At 37.6% G+C, this 27,436-nt stretch overlaps 1 protein-coding gene across 1 annotated transcript in view; it reads left to right on the top strand.

The window, feature by feature from the left end:
• The window catches only part of celsr3 (cadherin, EGF LAG seven-pass G-type receptor 3), a 74,472-nt gene that overhangs the window by 7,564 nt on the left and 39,472 nt on the right, over nt 1–27,436 (top strand). The window contains exons 2-5 of the mRNA XM_088407514.1: nt 11,403–11,746; nt 12,526–12,814; nt 23,203–23,425; nt 26,805–26,920. Of these exons, the coding sequence (XP_088263640.1) occupies nt 11,403–11,746; nt 12,526–12,814; nt 23,203–23,425; nt 26,805–26,920 (972 nt within the window). The remainder of the gene's footprint in view (nt 1–11,402; nt 11,747–12,525; nt 12,815–23,202; nt 23,426–26,804; nt 26,921–27,436) is intronic.

Here is a 27,436-nt window from a genome sequence, read left to right as displayed (position 1 = left end):
AAATACAAGAAATGCAAATATCCAGAGAGAGGAAAATCTGTGGTTGTACAATTTTTTTGCAAGGAGTGCAGTGAAGTGCGAAGAATTGAACAAAATAAAACAGTGGTGTAGTGTCTCAATTTGGATGCTGGGTGGGACCCACAGAATGATATACATCAGTGGTCTCCAACTCTGTACTGGGCCGCATGGGCCGCACCCGAAATAATGTTTTGGAAGTGATTTAGTTTAACAGTTGATTAATTTGTGATTTCTGTGGCTTGATCTTTGTTTTTTGGCGCCGCCTCTGGCCGCTGTTGATATTACATTTTGTAGTGAGGAGGACGGTGTGGTTTTGAGAGCAGTCAGTCAGTGACGCTCACGTTGTTTAGTCTGTGAAATCTGGGCCACGACTGTTTTTTTTATAATAACACATGGGGTGAACGGCTCAGTAAAACAACTCAACGTTCACAGTGGAGATCCGTTCAAAGGACTCGGTTCATTCGTGAACATCTTATCACTATTCCATACACCTTTGGCTGGATAAATTAATTCCTGTCAGTTGGCTCTTTGGTCTTGCTGCTCTCTCGGTCTTCACTTTGATTTTTATCTCAAAATATTTTTTTTCCACTCATGCGGATACATCTCTGCATCTTTTCTTCATATGTATCCTTCTGTCATTTGAACTCAACTCTCCAAAACTTCACTCTAAACGTCTCCTGGCTCCCTTTTCCTCCATGGCATATGTTTTTTTTTCTTTTATCTTGGCTTTCCTCAACTTTTAGATAGGCTGTACACATGCATGCATGTGCTTTTATGCAATAGGTGTGTGCAGTGTATTTGAGGGCAAGTGGAATTTCTGCATGTTCTTTTTTACACTACGAACAATATTTGTGTGCATTTTTGAAAGCGTGTACTCTCAGATGGCTCAAAAGCTTTGCACTTCAGAGGGCTTTCATGTCTTTTTAGTCAATAGTATCTGTGCGTGGCAGAGAGCGCTGGGGCTGCACACCCCTCTTTTGTCTTGGCATCTCCTCTTGTTCTTTCTATTAGCGTCTATTCTATTGATTCTGGGCATAATTCTCATGTTTCTGTTTCATTGTAGTTTCAATGTGTTGCCCGTTCATTTTAAGCCTGTTTTTACGCACGCAAATATCTTTTTTGCAGGGTCAGTCAGTATACCGTAGACAAATCATGTTGGTATTGTCGTCTGGCACCACAAAGGGCGTCAGATAGAGGTGACCTTGATCAAAGCAAGAAAAAAAAATGTAGTGGCCAAGAGCGGCTTTGGTTGTACTTGCCAACTCTCAGAGGCAAGGATCTGTTAGAGGACAAAAAAAAAAAAAGAACAGTTTTGGGGCCACATCAGTGGTAAATAGTGTTGTCATCAGCACAATTACAATGCAAGGAGGAAATTCAAAATGCTGCTTTTGCACAAATAATGATGCACTGCTTTGATTATATTCATTAAAATAAATGTCTACTTCTAATGGACTTACATAACAGCACATAGGTTAAACAACATACAGTACATGCATGCATTTATCGGAAGGAGTCAAGGTAAATGCTTTCATCAATATGTTTATTTGTTCTCATTGGTTGAAAAAAACAAAACAACAAAATTACTGTCCACCCCTTTGACCATAATACCCAAGTCATCAACTAGATCTTTGCATGACAAGTGATGTGCAATGTCCTAATTGATACACTTATGAGCGCCAAGCCACTTCTTGTGCCATTGATAAGCGGAGCTGAGTCTTAATCAGCTTCATTTTTGAAAAGCTCCACTTAGCCGAGACGACAAAAACCGTGGATGCAATGTGGAATGCAATCCAGAGATTAGGATACAGTACGGCATAATAATAATCATCGTAATCATAGTCATAATAAGAAATTACTAATAATAATATAGACAGTAGCTACACATGTTCCAATCCTATTTTAACCAAGCAGACCCACCCCTGCGAAAAACTTGGTTAATAATTTTGACAATTCATCTCCTGAAATATAATCAGTATAAGAAACATATGTTTTGTTTTTTTTTTTTAAATCTCCAAACTATGTTTAAAACCAAGGCATCTCATTACTGGGAATGCAATCAATATAGTTCTGTTTTTAAATTCATAATGTACATAAAAATCATTTTAAACTATCATGTATCATGAAAAATAAACTTAAAAAAGTTATTTCTACCCTAAACCTATTGGTTTGAGGGGAAGATAACACATGGAAAAATAATGCATTTAACCAAACAAACAAAGAAGAAAGTGATGTTTTTGTAGACACAATCTCCATTAAACCATGCCTCAAAGAAGATGCTGCCATAATACCAGCTGCAGAGCCAGCATTTTCATATCCTCCCACTCATGTTTGTATTGTGAGACATTTTGCACTTTTCTTAACCACTGAGCGAATAATGCATGAATCCCAATCACAAAGCGCAGGCATGTACGGGAAGTGAAGAGTGCAATTTAATGCTGATCCAAATGAGCCTTGTTGACAGCCTGACAGGTTATACTATCCAGAGTTTCTTTCCCGTTTAAACTGCGGTAGTTTCATCCATGGAGAGAATAGCATAATGCGAAAGCAAAAGCTCAAAAGCACGCTGACTGCAACAACAGCTGCCTGCATGCATTGACTATACACTAAACGTGTTGTACAGGTCAAGCTGAAAGAACACCGCTCACTATAGAGCACCTTTACCATAGTTACTTGCCAGGAGTTAAATGTTGCAGGTGGTTAAGTGAGGCACAGCACCCCCACCACCGCCACTACTATCATCTCAGTGGGCCAGATGGCACATTTTTGTGATTGGGTAGTTAGTGGCCAGCAACCATGCCAGAGCCTTGGACCTGTGACCCTCTCAGGAGCTTCACCAGCCTGCATATTTCCTCACAATGCTCAGGGGTTCAGGGGTACACGTTCTCATTGTGTGCTTCAGCAAATGTACACATGCAAGCAGCATATATATATATATATATATATATATATATATATATATATATATATATATATATATATATATATATATATATATATATATATATATATATATACACACACACACAGCAGCTGGTGCTGGAATCATTCTCACCTAAGAATTTCTGATAAATTCTCAACCATTTTTTTCTATTTTTTTTAAGATACATTTAATTATTGTCGCAGATAAAAAAAAAAAATATATATATACAACAACAATGAAAACAGTGGCTTCCGCCATTTATTATCTTGAATAGACCTTAATCGATGCAGTTGTAACCATGTAGCATTTGGCTGTCTCGCTGCCATCTTTAATTAGAATTGTGTTGTTTTCTTTTGTCAATTGCAAAAAAATAAAAATAAAATAGAAATAAAGTAAACTTCATCCATATTTTGCATGACAGGGTGTTCTTGAGTTCAGTTTGGAAAAGAATTTTGTTTTGGCCCGCTACATTAGCATCTTTGTTGCTTTTGTAAGCGGTGGGAGTAATTGCGGCTGGGTGCTTTGCATTTATATGGAAGGCTAAACTTGAGCTGCTTCGGTGGTGAGCAAGCTACTTTTTGTCAAAAATAATGCCTATCACTACATTTGTCAAAGATAGGGCACCACAGCGTTTTTTGGAGTAAAATTTACCATTCATCGATTAATAACTCTCAGGCGCTCTTCCGTTTTCATATCTTCCGTCTGCTTCTGAACTCCCACCCACAACAGGAGCCGATCTCGTAATAGCAAATACATTGACAGTCAATAAGTGTCTACTTCAGGGTGTTGCCCCATGTTTTCCAACCCCCAACAACTCAAGCACAAGAAGCCTGATGCCAAAAAAAAAGATTAAAAAAAATAATAATAATATTCAAGGAAAGTATAGCTATAGTCACTGACAAATCAAAATGGTAACAAAACATTCCGACTTTACTTGATTTACAGCACAAATCAAAAAAGATATAGACGCCAAGCAGAATGTTGCTCATTCCTCCTGCTAACTGCTGTCACGTGCGTGTCAAAGGTCAGAGTTGCTCGGATCTGTGCGAGGCTGCAGATCAACTTTAAAGTACAATAGACACCATGTGCGAGTACGTGTGATACGGGCTAATGGCCATAGACTTAACAGGCGAGATGGCTTTTGTGTCAGGGCAAGTATTCACTTTAATGTGAAGGATTAAAGCTTTTGTTGTAAAAAGCTGCTTTGAACCCTAACGTTGCCAGCCTTGCTCTTTGTGTGTGTGTGTGTGTGTGTGTGAGTTCTTTTTTCATCCGAGTTCTACTTTTAGTATAATGACTGACCTCAGGCCTTGAAAGGCTTTCAAAACAAACAGCAGGAATCAGCAGTCCAGCCAGTGGCTTAGCTGTGTTGCGATGATACGGAGAGAATACATCTCACTGTAAATTGATATCACCCCATAATTGCATTTTAGTGTTGACTGATGTTGCAGAAAAAAACACCACGAAACATCTGAATCTTGATGACGTGAAAGTTAAAAAGACTTCACTTTTAAGTCATGCACATATTTATATTTACTCTTGTTCTAATTGTCCATTTCTTACCATTGTCCTAAAAGAATCAAAATACACTAGGGAGCACTAGAGGTTTCCAGCAGATGATTAAAACATGTAAAATTTCATATTTTTATAATAATAATATAATTTCATATAGAACAGATGCCACTGAACAGTTTGAGTGGTTGAAGAAAAAAAAACTTGAATTATGACGTCTTAAGAAGCATTTACAAAATTTGGAACAAAATGCAACGTGTATAGTATTCAAAATCTGTGCACAAGGGTGAATATTATGAACAAGTTGTTAATATTAATGAGGTTTTTATTATTTGTGGTTGCGTCAAAGAAAAAGCTAAGCCTAGCTAGTCTCTTTCTAGCTTATCTGAAGGGAAATGTCACAGCAGTGTTTTATGAGATCAACCTGCTTGTGCACTTGAGGGCTTTTCCGGCAACAGAGAAGAGAGTCACATGTTGACAACGCAGTGTGAAATGGGATTGAACCCATCCCTGTCCGATGGCGTTGACATGGGCTCTACACTAATGGGCTGAAGGCACCATGACAGACATTTTGTGTATTTCTGAGAAGCAGCAAATGGCTTTTTGTTCACCCTAAATCCAATTTTTGCAGATTTTTTTTTTTTTGTTTTGTTTGCATGCTAGCGGTAATAAATCTCGTCCCTTTGGGCTTTTTACTTTTAATCCCAATCTCTTAAATGAGCAAGAGAGCAGATACTCAACCAGACTCTTAACCACAAGAGTAGCAATGAATATGAATGAGTAAAGCAAAGAGGGGCTTTTAAGCATTTAATCTCGTCTGATGTGTCTTTTACAACTACACCCCATAAACATGTCATTTTATAAAGAGAGATTAATTGAAGGAAAATTGATCGGCAAAGTTACTTCAGAGACCTTATGAATTTGCAAATTGCCATTTTTATTTTATTTTTTTAATTACTGTATTTTCTGCACTATAAATCGCACCGGATTATAAAGCGCACCTTCAATTAATGTCTTATTTTAAAATGTTTTCATATATAAGATGCACCACATTATAAGGTGCATAGAACAGAAGCTACAGTAATGGCTTGGGTTGCATTATGCATCCGCTAGATGGAATTGCACCAAAGAGAATGTCAACAAAACAATCAGACAGGACAGTCAAACTTGATTAATAGACAATCAGGGAATTATTTGTGAAAAGTTCCATCGATGAATGGGGGGACAAATACCTCTTGAATAAAAAAAAAAAAAGACTGTTTAGAGAAATGCTAAGACAAATCAAGAGTTTACAAGAATATAATTATTAAATTAAATATTAAACTTACATTTTTTATCAAATTGCCGACCACAACCTGAACATATATATATATATATATATATATATATATATATATATATATATATATATATATATATATATATATATATATATAATTTTTTTTAAACACGTGTATATTGTTTTTTAAATCATTTTTTTAATTTATTTATTTATTTATTTTTTTTTATAAAATCACACTTTCTTTTGCAAAATCCTGTGTTTTTTGCATCTTGCCCCATACAAATTGCTTCAAAATTGGTGTTTTAAAATTAAATTAAAAATTAAAATTAGTGGTAAAAATATACATTTATAACATAAATGCAGAGGTAAAATTTGAAGAATTTATCTAGTAATTAAATCATTTTATTTTTTCGTACTATAAGGTGTGTCTTGTAGTGCAGAAAATACGGTATTAGTTTTACAAGACTCGTAATATATGCCTTATTTTTTTCGCAGAGCAGTTTTGTGAATCATCTACTTAGTATGTGGAACAATTTTCTAATTTTGTCGAGCACCTTTTGCAGGTTTATCCCTTTATTATTATTTTCACGATTACTAATGCTTAGCGCATCAACGGTCTTTTATTCTGTATGAAGTTGAAATGTCTGACAACATTCGAACGCATCTCGTCCTCACGTCAGCAGCGAAGGGACGATTTGGATGTGTCAAGCTAATCGAAACACGACTAGCACTATGAGGAAAAATGTCAAAGTAAAAACATCACAATGCGATTGCCTTGGCATCCATGTATTATTTGGAGTGTTTATTTTGAAATTGTCCTCCGTTCATGGTATGGATATCTCCCTCACAGCCGGGGGTCCTCAAATTGTTGGTGGTTAATGGTCCATTGCTGAATCCTCTCAAGCTTTGTCTTCACACATTTGCTGAATCAGTTTTCCGCTGTCCACAATCTTCAACCAGTCAATGAAAAATATTATGACGAAATATACGCGATTTAAAAGCACATATTGTACATGCTGCGGATATTCAGTTGAATGTTCGTCCGTGGCAGAGAATAGCAAAAACATGTACTAGGTAATGTCTGAATGAATTATTTATAGTATGGGTGTGATGCTGCGAGTTATTCCGTTTTGTATAAGGATTGGAGCAGAAAAGAACACAAAATGACCTTCACTTTGCTCTCTGACCTAGCAACAACAATCCATTATCCCCCTCTAATGAAGTCTAAGCAGTCTTCTGTAGCGCTTGGGACTTTGACTGACACTGCAAAGAAAATCCGACAGACAATCACACTTGTGCAAACAAGGTCAAACAGCATCTCAAGCGGAGATGTGAGCGTCTGCGGAGTGCAGCACAAGTTGCTTCAAATGTGGAAATACGGAGAACAAAAGCCTGCAACTCTTGGCAACCAAGAGATGACAAAAACATTAACGTCCTCCGATACCATTATTTATTCATTTTGAAATATAAGAGAAGAATTGTGAACCGCTCTTGAGTGGTGATGGGAAAGGTTGATTTTTCACATAAATTCCCTATAAAACATCCAAGTCATAAATAACTCATCTTTAGCGTGCTTGGAAACAATAAAACATGAATATTTTACAAAATCCACAAATGGAAAGTTACTTTGGTATTTTGTTGCACAGCGAAAGAACAATGGATTTTGTAAACAACTCAGGAGAAGCTTTCTTGACCCCTATGGACTTGAAGACATCATCCCGCCCTTTGAAAGTCGGGAGAGCGCTCATGAAGCTTTTAAAGAATGAACATGCTGATGCGAAATCACCGGCAAGGTCCCGCTGGTGCCGAAATACCAGTTTGACATAAAAATGAGGCGGATCCAATGAGTGTTCTCTCGTTCGCTCTAAGATGCTTGGTGGGTCGGCAAGTGGGGATTTCAGTGCTATCTCACTTTAGCAGGTAGCCTGACTAATAGGACGCTGAAAGCTCCTTGAATGTCAGAGCATCCCAAGCTCGCATCCTGGAAAGCTGGAGCTGAAAACTGACACGGAAATATCGTTTTTACAAGGTTACCATGAAGAGAACTTGAACTTCTACCTAACGTGTTTATGAAAATCGGAAATCGGAGGTTATTTGGAATTCAACCAACATTTCGGAAAGATGCATGAGAATTTCGTCATTCTGAATTGTGCTGTTGTTTTTAGTGGCCTGTTTGGGTTTAGTCCTTGTTACAGGTTTATTTTAGTCATGTTAATGATTTCTTTTGATATCAGTTTAGTTCGTGAAAAATAAAGTCAGTGTAATCCAGCTATAGGGAAAATAATCCTGGTGAAATTTCAGCCCCCTACTGTCCTCTCTCTGTGCTTTTTTTGATGTAAACATTAAAGGGCTGGAAAAAATAGGGCACAAGTGTGTGCAATATTTGGACCATTTTTGGGTCATTTTTTTCCACATCATTCTTGCAGTATCTCAGCCAAGGGATTGCACACTCCTATTAGTATGATAACCCCTTTAATCTACCATGTTGAACGTTGACATGCTGACAACATCTTGGTGAAATTTCAGCTTCCTACTGTCATCCTTCATTGCTTTCCCTCTAATGTGAAAAGATGAAAGTTTTGGACAAAATATGGTACAATGGTTAAAATATGCCATGAATGATGGACCGCTAATCCAAGTGTTATTATTATGAGTAAAAAATTGATGTTTTAAAGTAAAAAAAAAAAAAAGTGAACAGTTTATGAATAAACGTCTGTTGAGAGAGCCAAAATAACTGCTAATGATATGAGAATGAATTTATGCTCAAATAAATACACAAATTACAGTGCAAAGACGATGGCATGAGATGACACGATTGTATTATTTAGGAGTATATTCTTTGCGGAAAAGGAATTCTGAATCATAAAAGTACTGTTTTAATGTGTAAAACAGTTAGTGCGAAAATTATAAGAAAAAAAGGTGTCATTATGTTTTAAGCAGGCTGCTTTCTGGCTCTTGGAGAATGACTGAGAGGGAACAATTCCAAAATGACTCAAATGACAGGCGAGAATTTAACATCTACCCGCAAATGTCCTCAAGTTGTTTTTTGTTTTTTTTTCTCAGAACAATACACTTTTCTTCCCATCTTAGAATTCATCATAAACTGGACTGCCTTAGTAGCATCCGATAAACCTGCTTCTTGCTTGGGCCATTCCTCTGGCTCAAGCAGTGGCAATCAAAAAACACATTTTATAGTTAGCGATCAAAGAACACATTTTATAGTTGGCGTGCTCATAAAAACAATCAGATTATCTGGTCATTCTCAAAAATTCTGTTATTCCAATGACAAAAGGAAATCGGCTTCAATTTGTGCTATATGATGTGGAGTGATGTCAGTAATGAACTCGTAGCCCTCGGAAGTCAACGATGATAAACTGTAATTTATTAAATCAGGATATATGCATATTGGTATCAGTTTGTGTATCTGTACTACATAATTGGTCCATGTAGTCTCTAAGTGTTCATCTATTTTTTAGTGTTACTCCTTAATGTCCCTCCTCCTTCTGACTCTTTATTTATCCCCCTCATTTATGTGTGTGTGAGAGTGTGAGTGTCGTGAGTGTGTGTGTGTGTGTGTGTGTGTGTGTGTGTGTGTGTGTTAGAGGTCAGTAGGGAGTGAGGCTCCTCATAATCCGGTAATCAAACCAGCTGCCACCCCAGCCAACCCCCATCCTTGCTTCCGCCTTAGCTTTCTCCATCTTTTTTGTCTTTTTTAGCTCACTCCTTCTGTTGCTTTCACTTATAATATTTTTTCTTACCACATTCATTTAAAATGAGAAATTATGATAAAAGCCCATCAGTGATATTCATGGTACAAATATGCTGTACATATTTGATCATTATGGATTCTCAAGTCATAATTTTCTTATGATTTACTCGTTTTTTCCAATTTTTTTCTTAAAATAATTCAATATTAGCGACCGCGTATATCTTAATTCTCATACTAGGACTTCTGTGTTGTGTGTGCGATTTCAACAAGGTTGCTGCAGGTATCGATTGCTTTTTATTCCCTTGGCACAAATAGTGCATTTTTCTTTGCAAATGAAGAAATTTAATTACTAGAAAATGAAAGGAAGCAACCCTTTGCTAATTGTGTAATGACTCATATTCAAGCAAGCTTTTATTTTGTTACGTTTTATACAACTGTTATTTCAGGGAACAATATAATAATAATAATAATTATAATTATAATTTCACTTATGTGAAACTGTGATTTCAATTCTTTATTCTTTATTTACCATTTTCGGACTATAATCCACAAGTTTTTTCTCATGATTTGAGTCCTGTGGTTTATAGTCCAGTGCAGCTTTTTTGTGTTTTGTTTTTTTTTAGCCACCAGGTTGCAATTCACTGGTAAAACAAATGTGTGTATCTGTTCAAGCTGTCAATTTATGGAACAAATATGAAATTGGACTGAAAAAATATAAATGAATGGCTGTGTTCAAAACAAGTTTTAAAAATACAGCATCGAAAATATGAAAATTATGTTACGACCTGCAGCTTACTGGCCGAAATTTGAGGTGTATGTTATTTATTTTATTTATTGTTCAGATTATTAATTTGCACCGATCCAAGCAACTCTTTCAATTGTGTTGTTTATCTGTGTACAAACACATTTTTTTATACATTATACCCAGTGGGCTAATTTTTTACGGGTTAGCTAGTTGCTAAAGGCTTGCTAGCTGGCTTCAGCACCACATTTCCATCTATGACTTCCAACATTACATCTACTCGTAATGCTTGTTTGTTTAGCTATTCTTATGAAATATTTGTACAGTGGATCCCCGGGTTACAGCGTCCCTGGCTTACATTTTTTTCATGTTGCGATGTGGAATACTGAGTTTTTTCGTCCCCTCTTTAAGGTATTTTCCCCACTTTGTGACAAAAACAACTGTCATGACCCAAGGGGGTTGGCTGTATTTCTGTTGTTTTGTCTCCATCTGCAGGCGTTTTTGGGTAATTGCACTTGTTTTCTGTTGCCGTTGATGCCTCCATGCAACGCATCACTACAATGCTGGTCTGCTATTGGTCTGTGTCTCCTCACGGAGATGCTGGTTTGATTTTGGTCAGCCTCACTTGTTTCAAAATGGCGGAATGGTAAAGCTTTGTTCTTTCGTGAGTGGTTACAAAACCGTATTTATAGTGCATTTTACTGCTTAATTTCAAACTTGAATGGGTTGGCCATGGGTCCTAGTTTACTAGTGATAGAAATAAGTTGATTTATATGAAAACAAAACTGAGATAATCAAGAAATAAGAAGATGGAATATTCTAGGCTACCCTTACTAGGGAATATGGGCATAACAAGTACCACTCAAAGGTAAATAAATCCTTTCTATATTTTTCATTTATGATGTATTCTGATTGTATACATGTATATTATATATACGTAGCACTTACTATACTATTTTGGTGCCACTTTTTAATATTCATGTACAATTCTGATGTTTTTACCTGGGGTTCAAAACGCATTAGCACGGAACGGATCAATCTCGTAACACGGGGGCCCGCTGTATAATATTGCAGCTGTAATCACCCCTCTTGCAGATTCTCATCCCTTTGATGGATCCCTTCGTTTTCTCCTCTTTTGCAGTGTCGTCATTTGTCAACTCCTCCTCTCACACCCTCCTTATTAATGATTAAATGAATCTTTTTTTCCTTTGTCTTTCAGACGGCGTTCACAGCATTTCAGCACACTGCGTCCTACGTGTCCTCATCATTACCGAGGACATGCTAGGCAGCAGCGTCACCGTCCGCCTGCAGAACATGTCCCAGGAGCACTTCCTCTCACCTCTGTTGGGTCACTTCCTGGAGGGCGTGTCGGCGGTTCTCTCGGTGCCCGTCGAGGATGTTTTTATCTTCAACATCCAGCCGGACATGGACGCGGCGCCAGGAGGGATCCTGAATGTGAGCTTCTCTGCGGTGCTACCGGGCGGGCACTTCTTTCCTTCCGAGGCCCTGGAGGAACAACTTTACCTAAATAGGCCGCGGCTGACCTCGCTCACACAGATGGAGGTTTGTATTCCCGCACGCTAACACTTATGCTTCTAATTGACGTTTTCTTTAGTTTCCATGGCAAAATAAATCATCATGGAACGTATGACTGAGATGAGCGTATAAAGAGTTTAACCTTGAAAAATGGCAGCATTCAAACAGCATCTACTTGGCTAACATATATAAGCTGCGGCAGGCACAATGGCACATCTGCCACACAGTACGGAGTTTGCGGATTCGATACCTGCTCCGGCCCTGCTATTTTGAGTTTGCATGTTCTCCCCATGCCTGTGGGGGGGATCTTTTTCAGGTACTCATGTTTCCTCCCACATTCCCTTAAAACATGCATTGTAGGTATTGAACTCTTCAAATTGTTAGTCAATGCGTGCCCTGTGATTGGCTGTTAATTAATTTTACATTAACAGTGAGATTATGGCGCGATGATTTATATGCAACTATCAACGGCAATTATTGCATCATTTTATTCAGTGGTGTCAAGCACTGGCTATGCTACCGTTGTGGTTGCACTTAGTGTTGTCACAAAAACCACATCAATGCATAATTCCTGATTTATTAGAAATTATACATCAATACCTTCATTATTTTTCTTCTTTTGGGGTAAAAGTAAAAACACAGCGCCAGCTTTCAGCATGCATATATTAGTCCATCAATTTGTTCATCGTTTTTATGGAGCAATTTTGCACGGAAGTAAAAATAAAAAATGGTGACCTCGTGAAAGCCAATCTACATGCAATTTCTACATCATTTTTTTCGTCCTTTGCCATTTTCTTCCACCTCAGGTCCTTCCATTTGACGACAACGTGTGCCTCCGCGAGCCGTGTCAGAACTACATGAAGTGCATCTCGGTGCTACGCTTCAATAGCTCCGCCCCCTTCATCTCCTCACCCTCCATCCTGTTCCGACCCATTCACCCCATCGCCGGCCTGCGCTGCCGCTGCCCCTTGGGCTTCACCGGGGACTACTGCGAGACCGAGATCAATCTTTGTTACTCCAATCCTTGCTTGAATGGAGGGGTGTGTGCCCGCAAGGAAGGAGGTTACACATGCATCTGTCGTGAGGACTACACTGGTGAGTTAGCAACTCTTATTTCCACAGTCCAAATGAGTCATTTTATTGTTTTTACTTAAATTAAGCACTTCTTTAGGGTAGAGCTTCTTAAAAGCAAACTCCTTTTGCAGCAAACTAAACATGGAAGCTATTTGCAAAGGAATGGGCAAACTACGGCCCGTGGGCTGGAGCCGGCCCGTTGGTCTTTTTAGGGTTAGGGTTGATGCTAACAGTTAGCATAATTGTCGATTTGAAGCGTAATTTTTATTAAGATAAGACATTTTTAAACTGCTTTTGAATTGGATTTTTGCGTCGCAGTTAAGTGTTTCGGAATGAATGGTTCAAAGCCCTTTTTGGTCTCTGGGTTCATTCAAGGTCATCTTCAAGGTCATCAAAGGTTGGCTAAAACCTTGCCAGAGGTCACCTCTGTTGCTCTTGTTCCAAAAAATTGGACATGTGCAAAATTTCCTTACAAGACTAGATGGTCTTTTAAACACTGATATTCTACTTTAAGATACTGTCTAACCCCGAGTAATTAAAACGATAAACTTTTTTGTTCCGTATTGCAACATTATCATTATTCACTGTATTTGTGGAAAACCTTTTAGAATTTAGCAGCTTGAGAATAGAGTTGCTTCTTTTTTTGCTCTTTTTTTCTGCGCTGCTAATGAAGCCCATGCTACATACATGTTGCTGTTTTCCATTTTCATGCAATTACTCTGGAGTTGGTCCATATGTCAGGCAGATAAAAGTGTGTTAGGCCACTCATGAATTTCACATCTGGATCACCTGCAAACAAATGAGACGGTGGCTTCTTTTTTCTTTTTTTGGGGGGGAGAAATAGAACACACATTGTTTGGAGTTTATGTGAGCTAAAGCTGTCTCCTTTGTTGGCTTCCTACATTGACGTTGTTTTTGATCTGCCGTGTTTTCCGATCTTTTGTCATGTCGAGCCTGACGTACTATTATCTCGTGGGAGAACTCCATTGCAGTCTACCTGCTACTTTGTCATTGACACGCACAAACACACACAACGCGACTACTTCAAACCGGTGCTTTGCTTGCCTCTATACTGTGTCTTTGCTGTGTTTTAAACTTTGTTTTGTATTTGAATTGGAACGATGATGTACAGTGTCTCATCAGAGAGGAAAAGGACTTTCAAACTCCCGCTGAGACATTTAGGAAGAGTCACGATCAAAACAGGACGGAATAAAAATTGAACACAAGTGGTTGAAATATGGTGGATTAATGACGAATAATTTGTTGGCTCACAGCTGTCAGGCTGACATATGAATAACCTGTATTCCCTGTATAATCAGTATTATGAATCAGAAACTATTCAAGTATCCAATTTACTCTTTCAATTGAATTTTAATTCACTTGGACCATATATTTCCTAAAAAGAAATGTTTCACAAAATTTTGCTGCGATCAATTAGTTACCAGCAAAATTATAAAGGAACTTGGCAATTGCAAATTGTACATTTTGTTCCTTTTGGATCCTGAAGATGTGCTACACATAAATAACATTTTTTTATCGTTATTCTACATAAAATACTCCATAAACCAAATTACAACCAAATCCTGGGGCCACGTAATTAACGTGGCTACCAAATACACTGCATGAATAAGGGAGGAAAAATGTAATATGTTGTCAACTTGTCATGTTCCAGCTCAATCAAGAACAACTGACGTTCAGGGCTAAATGGTAATTTGAGGAATTCACTCAAGGTAATTTTCCCTTTCAAAAGTGGGGCAACGCATGACAGTAGATGGTCCAGATGAGGGTACAAATGAGAACAGAGATGCAAATAAATGCAGAGGAGATGAAGGAAAAAGACATTATTATGGATGATGTTGCAAAGGAAGAACTGTAGGCTAAAATGCATTGAGAGATAGTTGATAGATTCTCCCTGTTGTAAAAGCTTAGACTCGAATTGGGGAGGTGGGCCATGAATAAACAGGGAGCAATTGATTTTCTCCCGATTCGCTATGGAACTTTTTCTTTCATTATTACCACCCACGGACATCTCGGTGAATAATTTATGGAACTTAAGGGTCATTGAGCAAAAATATAATATAGGTCTTTTTAGAATTCATATTTTCTTTGTTAATTGTTTTGTAGTACATGTAGGTCAATTTGAGGACACTGTCAAACATAGTCCAAAGCAAAGCTGGGTTTTAAAGATGCAATCAGAGTGTCTCTGAATCTATCAAATCTTGAGGCGTTGCAGGTGTAGTTACTTGATCCACCGCCAGGGCTACCGGAGGCGATGTTATGCTAGCTAGAAAGCAGGCTACACCAGAGCGATACAGCACAAATTCCCATGCGTTAATTCCTAAATCAAATTCTCATTGGGAAGCAATGTTTTAGAATTTGGGAAGGAGAAAAATTCGACATACAAATGAAATATGCAAAAGTAAAGCTATGGTGCAAGTTAAGAGTGTTGGTCCAAGGAAGAAATGTAAGGTAGAAACACCACTATTCCCTAATTCAACTCAGTCACCGGAAATGGAGATTCAAAGATATAAAAATTAGCCAAATCATGAAATCGATGTCTTGCAAATGTGGCAGAATGCTTGACAATGTTTGCAATTCAGCATATTCATTTTCTGATGCTCCTTTACTCTAGTACTTTACTTGAAAATGCATGCATGCAAGAATGAATGAATAACTAGATAAATACTGTATAGGATTGAATGTCTAGGCTCATGAAATAACATAAAAATACGCCTTTGGGAATGAATGAGTTAACTGCGACATTTAAGTAGCCAAGAAAAAAATGTAAGGCTGAAGGAGAAGGATCTGATTCGACACTCAAGATGGTGATATATAACACAGTAAATGCACCTTTGTGAGAGCTGCAAAGAAGAGAGGAGACGAGACACAAACGGGGAGACAGACCAAATTAGTTTGTGGGGAAGGGAGAGAAAACGCAAATAGAAATGAAATCTCATGGTGGTTGTGCAGCGGGCTCTATTTCATACAAAGTGAAGCTGAGACAAAACTAAAGCGATGCGGCTGGTAAATGCAGGTTAGGAAAAGACAAGATTAATTTTGGCAGTTTATGACTGCTAAAGTGAGAAATTGAATCCATCTGAGGAACGAAAACAAGATCACAAGTCAAATAAATATATTTGCTTGGTTATTTGGTGTGTGATGAAGATCGTCTCTTATTTCACGTGTGGCAATAAAATCAGCATTCATCCAGTGCAGTACGTTGCAATCTAATGAAAGCAAGTTTTATAATTGTTCGATAAAAAACTGGATGATGAAATGCTCGGGCATTTGAAACTTAATTTCAAAAGGTAAATTACCTCATCGAAAGATCTGCGGGAGGGGAGATACACACACACACTGTCTTGCGCTTTGAACGTCTCAATGCACTCGTCGGCATGCATTATCGTTATTGCCACACCCTCCTCATGAGAAGGTTGTACAATTAGTCACGCATAGCCTACACTCACTTGTAGCACAGGTAGAAGAATTTCCAGCACAGCACTGTAATTGTCCAAATATGAGCTAAAAAATACAGACAATATAAGAATGCAAATCAGCACGTCAAAACTTATGAGGCTGACCGATCAAATTTTCTCCAATGGTGTCAAAAAAAAAACAAAACAAGCCCATACTTTTGGTCTTCATTTTTTTGGGGAAAAAGAAAAAAAGTGTGTCTTATATTTGGGGAGTTATGGTATTTTTCATTCTCGTGAGGATACGCAGCTACAGACAATGGATGGATGAATGGACAAAAGTACCGCACTATAAGGCGCACCAAAAAGCCTTAGTTTTTTTTAAAAAAAAAGGATCTAATCCAGTCCAATCCAACTTTATTTGTTAAGCATTTTAAAACAGCCTCAGATGACCAAAGTGCTGTACAAAACAATAAGAACATTGTAAAAACAGACACAATCGCTCATGGATATGAAACACTTTGTCTGATAAGACAAATGAGTAAGGTTAAAACAAAGAATAAAATGAAGGATAAAAAAGCGGATGGTGCGTCTTATAATCAGGTGCGCCTTATAGATGGATGAATATTGAGATTGGGAGTCGTAGATGGGGAATGAACTGATAAAGTAAGCTTCACCTGTTTCTTTTGTGTGTTTACAGTTGAACAAGGTTGCTCATATTGACAGAGTTATTATGCTATTGAGAGTTTAGAGTTATTATTTGAGTTTTTATTGTTATTACTTTGAGTATTACTATATTGTGACTGAAAAAGTTTGAAAATATGTCATTAATTGAGGGTGCGCCTTTATAATCTGGTGCACCTTATATATGGAAAAAGTTTTAAAAGTATGTCATTAATTGAGGGTGCGCCTTATAATCCAGTGCGCCTTATAGTGCGGAAAATACGGTATTGTATGATCTCGTCTTTCGGATAGGTGGGTAATTTTAGTTGTACCGTAAGCTATTGAAACCCAGACCATGCAGAACGTAGACCCCAAAGTCCGTTAGGACTTCTAAGAAAGGATAAAGTTTGACATGCAATAAAAACAAAAGAACTCTTTTAATAAAGTCAAAGCTTCCAAAAGAATTGTTTTTATCTTTGAAACATCCGCTGTCAGGTAACTAAACCGAGCAATTGGAAGCTGCCTTTCACAATACACCTATTCCTTGTTAAGAATTAAACAATGACAGCAAAGGTTGTTTATTTATGCAAAAAAGTCACAGATTAAGCAAATTGGGAGATTTGGGGTTCATTATGCATTTCTTCAGGGGCTGCGCTAGGGAGAGAATGAGTTTGCGAAGGAAGATTTAAAAGGGAGCAAGACCTACAGAGGAAAGACAAGAGGAAGGAAAGAGGGATGCTGCGCTGAGTGTATTGGCCTCCAGGGATGTACCATGTGTTGGGGTGGAAGGGGAGGGAGCGACCAGGCGGTGGGAGGCGAGGCGGAGCAAACTAAGACGCCGAGGGGTGGTTGAAGAATATAGTGGCTTTGATGAATAAAACATCTGCATGAATGAAGGGATGGTGTGAATACATTAAGCCGAGCGTGGAGGTGGAAGAAAGGATGAGGAACGAAAGATGGGGAAAGATGGAGAAATAAAAAAATGAAGCAATAGACTGGAGGGAGGTGAAACAAATACAATCATGATGAAGTGATGACTTGTTCTCTTTTTGAGTTTGAAATTACAGTGGACATTTGCTGAATTTAAGTCGAAGCTTTAGAATATAAAACAATATGACAATTTGGTGGCTGAAGGTAGAGTGACATTTACTCCAGCTGAAACCGCACACATCTAAGTTGATGTTTTTCTTGGGGTTCAGCAAGTTTCTGCTTCAGTCATTTGAAGAATTGTGCAACTCTCATGTGAGTGAGGAGCTGCTTCGATTGGCTGCAAGTCAAGGCCACGCCCAAAATGGCGTCAACTTTAAATAATAACTTTAAATGCACAATCACTGAAAGAATGAAACATTGTTGTTTTTAACATGTGCAATATTTTGTCCAAACGTTGGATCTTTACATCAAAGGCATTTCACATCAAAGCATTGAAAGAAGACACTAGGGAGCTGAAATTTCACCCAGATGGTCACAACATGTCAAAGTTTAACAGGGCACAAACACTTATTTATCACTGTACTGGGATTGTGCCATCCCTTGGCTAAAATACTGTCGGATTGATATAGAGCAAAATGACCCAAAATGGTCAAAATACTGCAAAAGGGTCAGTTTTTTGAATGGCTCCTTTTTTGTGAACGATTCATGAATGAACAGATCCCTTTGAAGAGCCTAAAGTCCCATCACTCCTGTTGATCACTGATGGGATGGTGCTTGAATATGCTCGCCATATTTTGTAAATTCTAAAGATAAATTCTGAATAGAACACAATTCAAAAATATGGATTGAAAGAGGTTTCTTCCATGGGTAAATATTTCGGTTTAGGGGAATGAAAGCTCATTGATTTGAGAATAATTTTCTGGCAAAAGCACATGACACCCTGTCGTCACAATTAAAGAATGGAAAACAAAAACATTTCTCTGCAATCACGCTTGCTGTTCTTTGCTTCCTCTAGTAACTTCCTCTTTTTTTTTAATCCATTCTACAATTTATTTCCTGCTTCTGCCTTTCCACCTGTTCCCAACTAGGTGAGAAAAGTGAACCAGAATGTGTGTTTGTCGGGTGTGTGTTTTTGTCGGTGTGTTTAGGTCTTGCTCACGCATTATTCATGAGTATTAATGTCTCTTCATTTATTTTAATATTAATGAGTCTGTGCAGAAAAGGGCTCCAAGAGACAAAGGCACGACGGGTGATTTGCTGCATTAGCAAAAGTGTGTCCTTGTTTGAGAGATTGCCTTATATGGATGCATAGTTATGTTTGGGATGTGAAAAAAGCGATATGAATATAGGGCTGGATATCGACTTTTGTGTTGTTTCCATCTGCAATCTTCCAGAGTAAAAGCGACAGATGTTCCAATTATATGTTTTTGGAGGCCGACTCAGAGTAAGTAAGATGCGCAGAATAGAAGCTACAGTCGTGGCTGGAGTTGCGTAATGCATCCACTAGATGGAGCTGCCCTAAAGGGAATGTCAACAAAACGGCCAGATAAGTCAAACTTTTCAATCAGAAGTTAAGAAGATAAATGAAGTAATACCTCCTGATTCCATTAAAGGACTGTATAGCTCAATACCAAGATGAATCAAGAGTCATGATTCAATCAAGTATTTATTTTTTTTTAACAAATTGCAACCCAAAATCAAAAAATATAATGTTTTGTTAATTTAAAAACATTTTATAAAATCTTTCTATTGCAAAATCTCACAATTTTTGCCTCTTGTCCCCATATACATTCCTTCAAAATTGGGGCCTATTTAGAATATTAAAAGTTCAAACAACGTGTTATAAAATTTTTTTGTATGATACATTTATAACTGAAATGCAGAGGTAAAAACTAAACCCTAACCCTAACCCTAATATATATATATATATATATATATATATATATATATATATATATATATATATATATATATATATATATATATATATATATATATAATTAAAAATACTTTTTAAAAAAACAATATTGATCCAGGCAGATCACATGATTAAAATTGGGACACCCAAGTAAAGATGATGATGAAGTCTTGGAATGAAAAACAAAGAGTGATCCCGAAAGCAAAGTGCAGTAGGAGAATAACTGAAAAATATGCAAAATACTTTGAGGATATCAACGTTCAATAAAAACTATAATATAACAACGATATTACTGCACCACCTTAAAGCACCCACAAATGTTCCAGTGGAATTCCTTTGAAGACCATCTTTCAAGTAGGTGGAAGTCCGTGATTACTTGCCCCCTAAACACATCCTGCTCTTTCTTTGTTTCAACTCGTATTTTATGTCTGAAGATATTTTCAACCCAAGTATCACGAAAAAAGGTTGAAGGTTTCTATTGACTTACAACCATGTATTATGTTCATGAGTATTTGTGTGGGATGTCTTGCTAGCGGACACAAAAAGTGCCAACAGAGACAGTTACACGATCAAACCTGACAGCCTTCAGGGCGAGGGCACTGTTTCTTTTCTGTTTTTTTTTATTTGTGTGTGCGCAAATGAAAGTTGTACATTCAAAATGACAACATACAATGAAATCGCCGAGGTATTTGATGGGAATGCCTTTCTGCCCGCAACCTTATGCGGCGTGAATGTTTGAAAAGCCGTTGTTAGGTTCCGAAGAGAGTCCGTAGTGAGCAATTTATCTGGAGGCTGTTTTCTAACACTGTCTGCTCTTTTTATACGGAAAAGCCGAGGGGGAGCGCGAGTGTGAGCAGCTGCTGTGTCAGAAGATGTTTGTGTCCAAATGGGCTCCGGGAAAGCTAGAAACTGAGCATCGACGTTCTTCATCCTGTGTGTGGTGATGGAGGGCTTATGTGGGTGTTTCTTTTCATGGGTGTCTGGAGACATACTGCCAGGTAAAACTTTATTTTGATTTGTTGTCTCTGCCAAGGAGGCTATTTTCATCTGTTTGTTTGTCCGTCTGCAACTTCCAGGGATGTTTTTATGGTATTGTAGTAATGGCCAAAGTAACAAAAACCCAGTCCAATATCTTTTTCATGTTTTGGGTTTGAGTTGTTCTTAGTGGTTCATGTTTCTGTTCCCTTGTTTGATTGCGTCCACCTGAGCTCCCTGCTCCAATTGTTTCTTGCCCAGGTGTTCCTTGTTGTCCCGTCATGTTTGAGTGTATTTAGTTTCATGTTTTCGGTGAGTTTTTGTCAGGTCATTGTCAATGTTGATGTTGATTCTGTGATTGTAGTTTCAGTCTCCCTTATCTATTTTTTTTTATTGTTTCCTCGCCCGTTTTTCTGATTCCTGTTTCTGAGTTTTGATTCCTGAATTTTTGAGTTGTTACGTGTTTAGTCTTTATTTTGTCCTTCCTCCCCATGTTAAATTGTTATTGTTATATTGTATATGGTTCATGTTTCTGTTCTCTTGTTTGATTGCGTCCACCTGAGCTCCCTGCTCCAATTGTTTCTTGCCCAGGTGTTCCTTGTTGTCTCGTCATGTTTGAGTGTATTTAGTTTCCTGTTTTCGGTGAGTTTTTGTCAGGTCATCGTCAATGTGGATGTTGATTCTGTCTGTGTCTGTAGTTTTGGTCTCCCTTACCTATTTTTTTATTGCGTCCTCGCCCGATTTTCTGAGCCCTGTTTCTGAGTTTTGATTCCTGAGTTTTTGAGGTTGCTCATATGGACATTGAGTTATTATGCTATTGAGAGTTTAGAGTTATTATTTGAGTTATTATTGTTATTACTTTGAGTATTACTATATTGTGATTGAAAAAGTTTTAAAATATGTCATTATTGAGGGTGCGCCTTATAATCTGGTGTGCCTTATATATGGAAAAAGTTTTAAAACATGTCATTGGTTGAGGGGGCGCCTTATCCAGCCTAATCCAGTGGGCCTTATAGTGTGGAAAATGCGGTAAAAGAAACAAGGGCCCTTTGTTGTGTTATTAAGAAATAGCAAACCTAATTGATCCTTTAAAGAGGTCAGATTGCCCTTAAATTTTTTGTCATGTTTTTCCATAATATCCTGTGTTCATCGACTAGAAAGGTCAGTCCTCTACAAAAGAAACTCTTACTCCTCCTTAAGGAATCGGCTCCCCGCTGCGTGTACTCCATAATGAAGGAGCCATTTGCATAAAAAGGAGAGTGTAAGTGGCTGCCTGATTGGGAAGAAAAAACACCAGTCTCCGAGAAGGGTGCATAGTGGAGGTACAATCAGCGTTGTTTATTGCGCTAAATTTTGGTCCTTAAAACTTACAGGTAAAACTTTCTAAAGGGCATCATAGTGCAGCAAAAGGAGAACTACTGCAAATTCTGGAATAAACATGCTTAATTATTCTCACACTTTTAACCCTGTGACTTATATTCCAATGTGGCGTATCTGCAGTTTTTTGTTTTTATTTTTTTTTACTAGCTGCCAGGTGGCAATCTCCCAGTTAAGCGAAGACAGAAGAAGACGCAATTGAACTATTGATTTTGATGGTGCTCCAAACACACTTAGGCATGTTACTGTTGTGTTGTTGCAGTATTTTAACAATCTGAGTGTGTTGGTGTCATGTTGTAAAGAACAATAAAATAACTATTATAAATTTCTGACTTTAAGTACAAAGTAGTGTTACCCTTTTCCCACACTTTGAACCCTGCAGCTTATAGTAGAGTGCAGCGTATCTGTTTTTTCGGGTTGGAGTTTATGTTGTTCTTATGCGGGTTTTGAGATGGACCACCTTGAAGGCATCTTTGCACTGGACACTTCCTGCCTAATGTGGGATAAGGTGTTATTTTTAGCACTCCGCATCTAGTGCATCCTGTTGACCTTGGAAGCTGGCTCCTCCAACCTTCTGAAGGTTTCTTATTTTCCCCAGATGGGGTTTTTGAGTTTTTCCTTCCCCTTCTGGGAGCTTTGTTCTGGGGATGCTGTTGTGTATTTATGATGTTCTGTATGACTTCTTTTCACCTCTGAAGCCCATTGAGACTGGTGATTCAGGGCTATACAAATAAACTTTTTTTTTGCTAGCTACGAAGGGGCAATCTCCGAGGAAACAAAAGGAGCCAGAAGAAGAAGTCATCAAAGTATCGATTTTTATTTTGAACAGCACTTTTACTTGCCATCTGGGGAAACTCTCCATTTGTAAGCACAATCAGGCATGTTATCGTTGTGTTAGAACGGTATTCTAAAAATATGTGTCTTGAAAATACATTGGTGCTGTTCTTATTTCTAAACATGCAGGCCTGCTCAGTCTGTACTGAAGGCATGATGTTGCTGTATCGAGGCTGTGCACCTTATGGTCTAAAAATATGGTCATCTCATATTCAAAAATATGTGAACAACAATACTGAATTTCAATTTCCTAATGTCAAAGGGTGCCTTATGGGTAATTTTCCTGTGTGTCCACGCAGGTGACCAATGTGAGTTCGACCGGCGCAATGGTGGTTGCATGCCAGGCGTGTGCCGTAACGGAGGAACATGTCGGGAACTATCGGGTGGCGGCTTCCGCTGCGAGTGCCCCGCCGGCGCATACGAACGACCTTACTGCACCGTCACCTCTCGCTCCTTCCCCCCGAAGACGTTCGCCATGTTCCGGGGCCTCAGACAACGCTTTCACCTCTCCATCGCTTTAACGTAAGTAGATAAGACTTCTTTTTGTTGCTATCACATGTTTCCTTGGGCTCTCATCTCCCAAAATCCAATTTCCCTCATCCACAGAGCAATAATTAAACCTCTTTGATTCTCATCTCTCAATGCTTTTTTTTTTCTGTCTTTTTTTTTCCTCTGCGCCATCTCATTGATCGATGCCACTAGATTTCCCTGTCTCTTTTTTTCATGCCTGCAGTCTCTTTTTTTTAGTCTAGCTTTCAGTTTTTAGGTGATCTCATCCTTCATTTCTGGGGTGTCGGAGTAACTTTTTTAAGTTTGAGCAAGTTAAATTTGTTGGTTTTCAAATCTAATTTCTTACTGTCATATAAACACGTGATATAATTTGATCGTATAAATAATTACATTCATTTTTTTCAGCAGCTGTCTGACTAAGTCTATTGCATTGTTGCCAACAGAAATTTCTAGAGCTTGACAGATTAATAGGGTGGTCGAGTAAATCAATTAAATAAATTATGGCCCTTCAAACATCATCACAAATAATCATCCAAATAACAGATATTTGCTTACCATTTTACCCTTAGATTCTCTATTTACAGCAGTTGTATGCAAGTAACACTGGTGTCATTTTTTTTTAGGCATAAAACCGTAAAATAATCTTGTCGTCAGAAATACATAATAAAATTTGTTATATTAATTCTGCTGACCTGTCATTCAAAACAAAGCAAATCTTCACTTTTACAAGCAATGAGAAATAGGAGGTTGTGAAAAATAAGACCTTAAGTAGGGAACTCCGGTTCCTCGAGAGCCATATCCCATTTTTCTTCCATGTCTCCCTCGCCTTTCACACCTGGTTCGAATAATCAGCTCATCGGCGAGCCCTGCGGAAGCCTGATAACGATCCCGATCATTTCAATCAGGTGTGTTGAATGTGAGACACATCAAAAACAGGCAGGACGTGTCTCTGGAGGAACCGGAGTATCCTACCCCTGGATTAACTGATGAATTGAGTGAAGTCAGCGTGAGGCAGCAATTATCGAATGTTTGTTAAGAGAGACAGCGGGTAATGCTGGAGAGTGCTTGTTACGCTGGTAATATTGCTTGTGGTTGCCAGGATACATTATGGTCAGGGTATTTTTTTTTTTTTGTTAAATGAACTTGTGGGGATTGTAAGTGGCCAGTAGCGCATACAATAATCATTTGCGTTGTCATGCAATCGATTCGCATGAAAAATATGAATCATTTGTTGATATTTGACTTTGTTATTCTGTGATGTTGTGAATGGATGAACAAGTTTGGGTCTGTGAAGCTCCAAGATTCTTTTGAGGGATTACAGTTGTGTTTATAACTTTGACCATTGTTTGCCTCTAATTATTTGTATAGATAAATTATTTTTAATGTACAGGTGATACAATTTCGAAACTATTATTTACTGATATCACCTGTGGTCTTCGCTCAAGGAATGACAAGGAATCATGGCTCACCTGTTGATCATGCGGCATTCACAGGATAAACTGTGATTGGTTAAGCCCTCCTCAACCTTAAAAAGTGATGTCATTTTCAGTTAACAAGTGATTTTAAAAAAAAAAAAAAAATTTGACAAAATTTAATTATGAAATTAACACATTCCAGTCCTGTCCAATCATTCAATCCTATTTACTTATTATATATTTTTTATATAATTATTTTCTACATGTTATTTGGACTATAACATTATCCCCATGGTTTCTGTTGTTGTTTTATTGTTTATTGTATTATTTTTTATTTTAATATTTATCTGTTTATTGCTCAAACATGGAATGTCATCAGCCACTCGGGGAGTGAACGGAATAAGAATTTCATTGTGTGGTATAAAAATTCTATACATATGACAAAAAACTCTTGAATATATATATATATATATATATATATATATATATATATATATATATATATATATATATATATATATATATATATATATATATATATAATATGTCTTTCTACTGCTAACAATGTTTAAATAAGTGGACAATGCCTTTAAATGACACAATTGAATAGTTGGTACCTATTATAAATAAGTAAACCACTCTTCCAGCATTCCGCCACTTTTGCAAAATTTCCATTTCCGATTCAGCTGTCTATGTTTGATTTTAAAACGGCGATCCAATGAATATATTCCCCATCCTAGTCCCCACTGCTATTGTTACCCTGATCTCCATATTTTATTCATGACCCCTATTTGCTTCTATCAAAAATCTTTTGATTTTGCAGAACACAGCATTGCAGAAATCTTTCCTTTCTCAAGTCCCCTCCCCGCCCCAAACAGTTTTGTATCCCCTTCTTCATCAGTCACCTTCAGAGGTGCACAATTTGTCATTGCCACCGGGCCTAAAGACAGATACTGGGTAAATATACTGTGTTCCCTAGGGCTGCAGCATGCGCGATATATTTATGTGTACAGTCCAGCTGGAGGAGAGTGTGTGCTCTAAAGATGAACAAACACTAGATTGGAAACATCAATATGGTTTGCCATCAGGGGACATACTCTTAATATGAACTAAAACATGTTTGCACACTAAATATGTACAGCATATTTTTGTAATGCCCAAGCACATATTGCATTAGTAAGAGAGTGAAGAAATTGTTTTAGCTGGCTACTGCGCAACTGCTGCTTGGTTTGCAGGAACTTGATAGCTCTGCATAATTGTGGCCACCATGGTGCAGGCTGCTGCAGTGACTGCGGAGAAATGCAAAAATTCGCTATTAAAATCAATACTTGCACAATCAATACTTGCACAATTTTACTCATTGATTGTGGGTCGTTTTTTTTTTCCACATCATAGTCGTCAAGTATTTTAGCTAAAGATTAACTCACAATTGGTAGTGTGATAACCAACTTAAATATGTTATCGCCATCTGGGTGAAATTTCAGCTCCCTAAGGCCTTCTTTCAATGCTTTGCCATTGGTGTGAAATTTTGTGATGTAAAGATCAAAGAATAAGGCGGAATACTACACAAGGGTTAAAAGAAGCTCAAATATTGTAACATTTACAATATTTGAAAACGTACTTTCACACTCTAACAGGCTTAATGATTTTCAAATGAAGTCAGCCTGAATCTGGGTTGCGTAATGATGCGCAACCAAAAATTAATTATGATTCTGTTACTGTTTTGGGTCAGAACTTACGAGAAAATATGCTAAAATATGGTTTGTTGTTTTTCACAGTAAAAGCAAATGTTTTTTATTTAGAATCAACACACAAGATGCTTTTCACATTCAGTGCACAATTTTCTGACATTTTAATAACCTTTTATGTCTCTCATGTCATTGGACAGTCATCTTATGAAGAATACAAATAGGGATTTACTTCTGTGCTAAAATTTGTTAAAAGTAGTGCTTATATTATGTTTTTTTGTTGTCTAGGTTTGCAACCTTGGAGAGCAACGGTCTTTTGTTCTACAATGGACGCTTCAACGAGAAGCATGACTTTATCGCTTTGGAGATCCAAGAGGGTCAAGTAATGCTTAAATATTCCACAGGTAAATTCTTCTTTTTCTATTTGACTCAAATAATTGCTAGGCTTTCAAAGTAAGGTTTCAAACGAGGGTTAGGGTTTCAAAGAATAGATTTAAAATTCAGCTTTAGGCTGTCAAACTAGGGGTAGGGTTTCAAAGAATAGATTTAAAATACAGCTGGGCTTTAAAACTTGGGTTACTGTGCTAGCGTTTCAAGGTAGGGTTTTAAACTAGGGTTAGGGTTTCAGAGAATAGATTTAAATCACAGCTTGGCTTTCAAATTTGGGTTTCAAACGAGGATTAGGGTTGCAATGAGTAGATTTAAGACAATTTAGCTTTCAAACTAGGTTTTAAAGCTACGGCTATTGTTTCAAAGTAGGGATTCAAACTAGGGTTGAGGTTTCAAAGAATAGATTTAAAATGCAGTTAGGCTTTCAAATTAGGGTTTCAAACGAGGATTAGGGTTTCAAAGAATAGATTTAAACTACTGCTAGGCTTTCAAATTAGGGTTTCAAACTACGGTTAGGATAGAAATGAATA

Source organism: Hippichthys cyanospilos, chromosome 2 (assembly GCF_059441005.1).
Source record: "Hippichthys cyanospilos isolate Australia breed blue-spotted pipefish chromosome 2, RoL_Hcya_1.0, whole genome shotgun sequence".
In the NCBI taxonomy this organism is placed as follows: Eukaryota; Metazoa; Chordata; class Actinopteri; order Syngnathiformes; family Syngnathidae; genus Hippichthys; species Hippichthys cyanospilos.
Note: the sequence above shows the minus strand (reverse complement) of the source record. Positions and strands in the feature narration are given on the sequence as shown.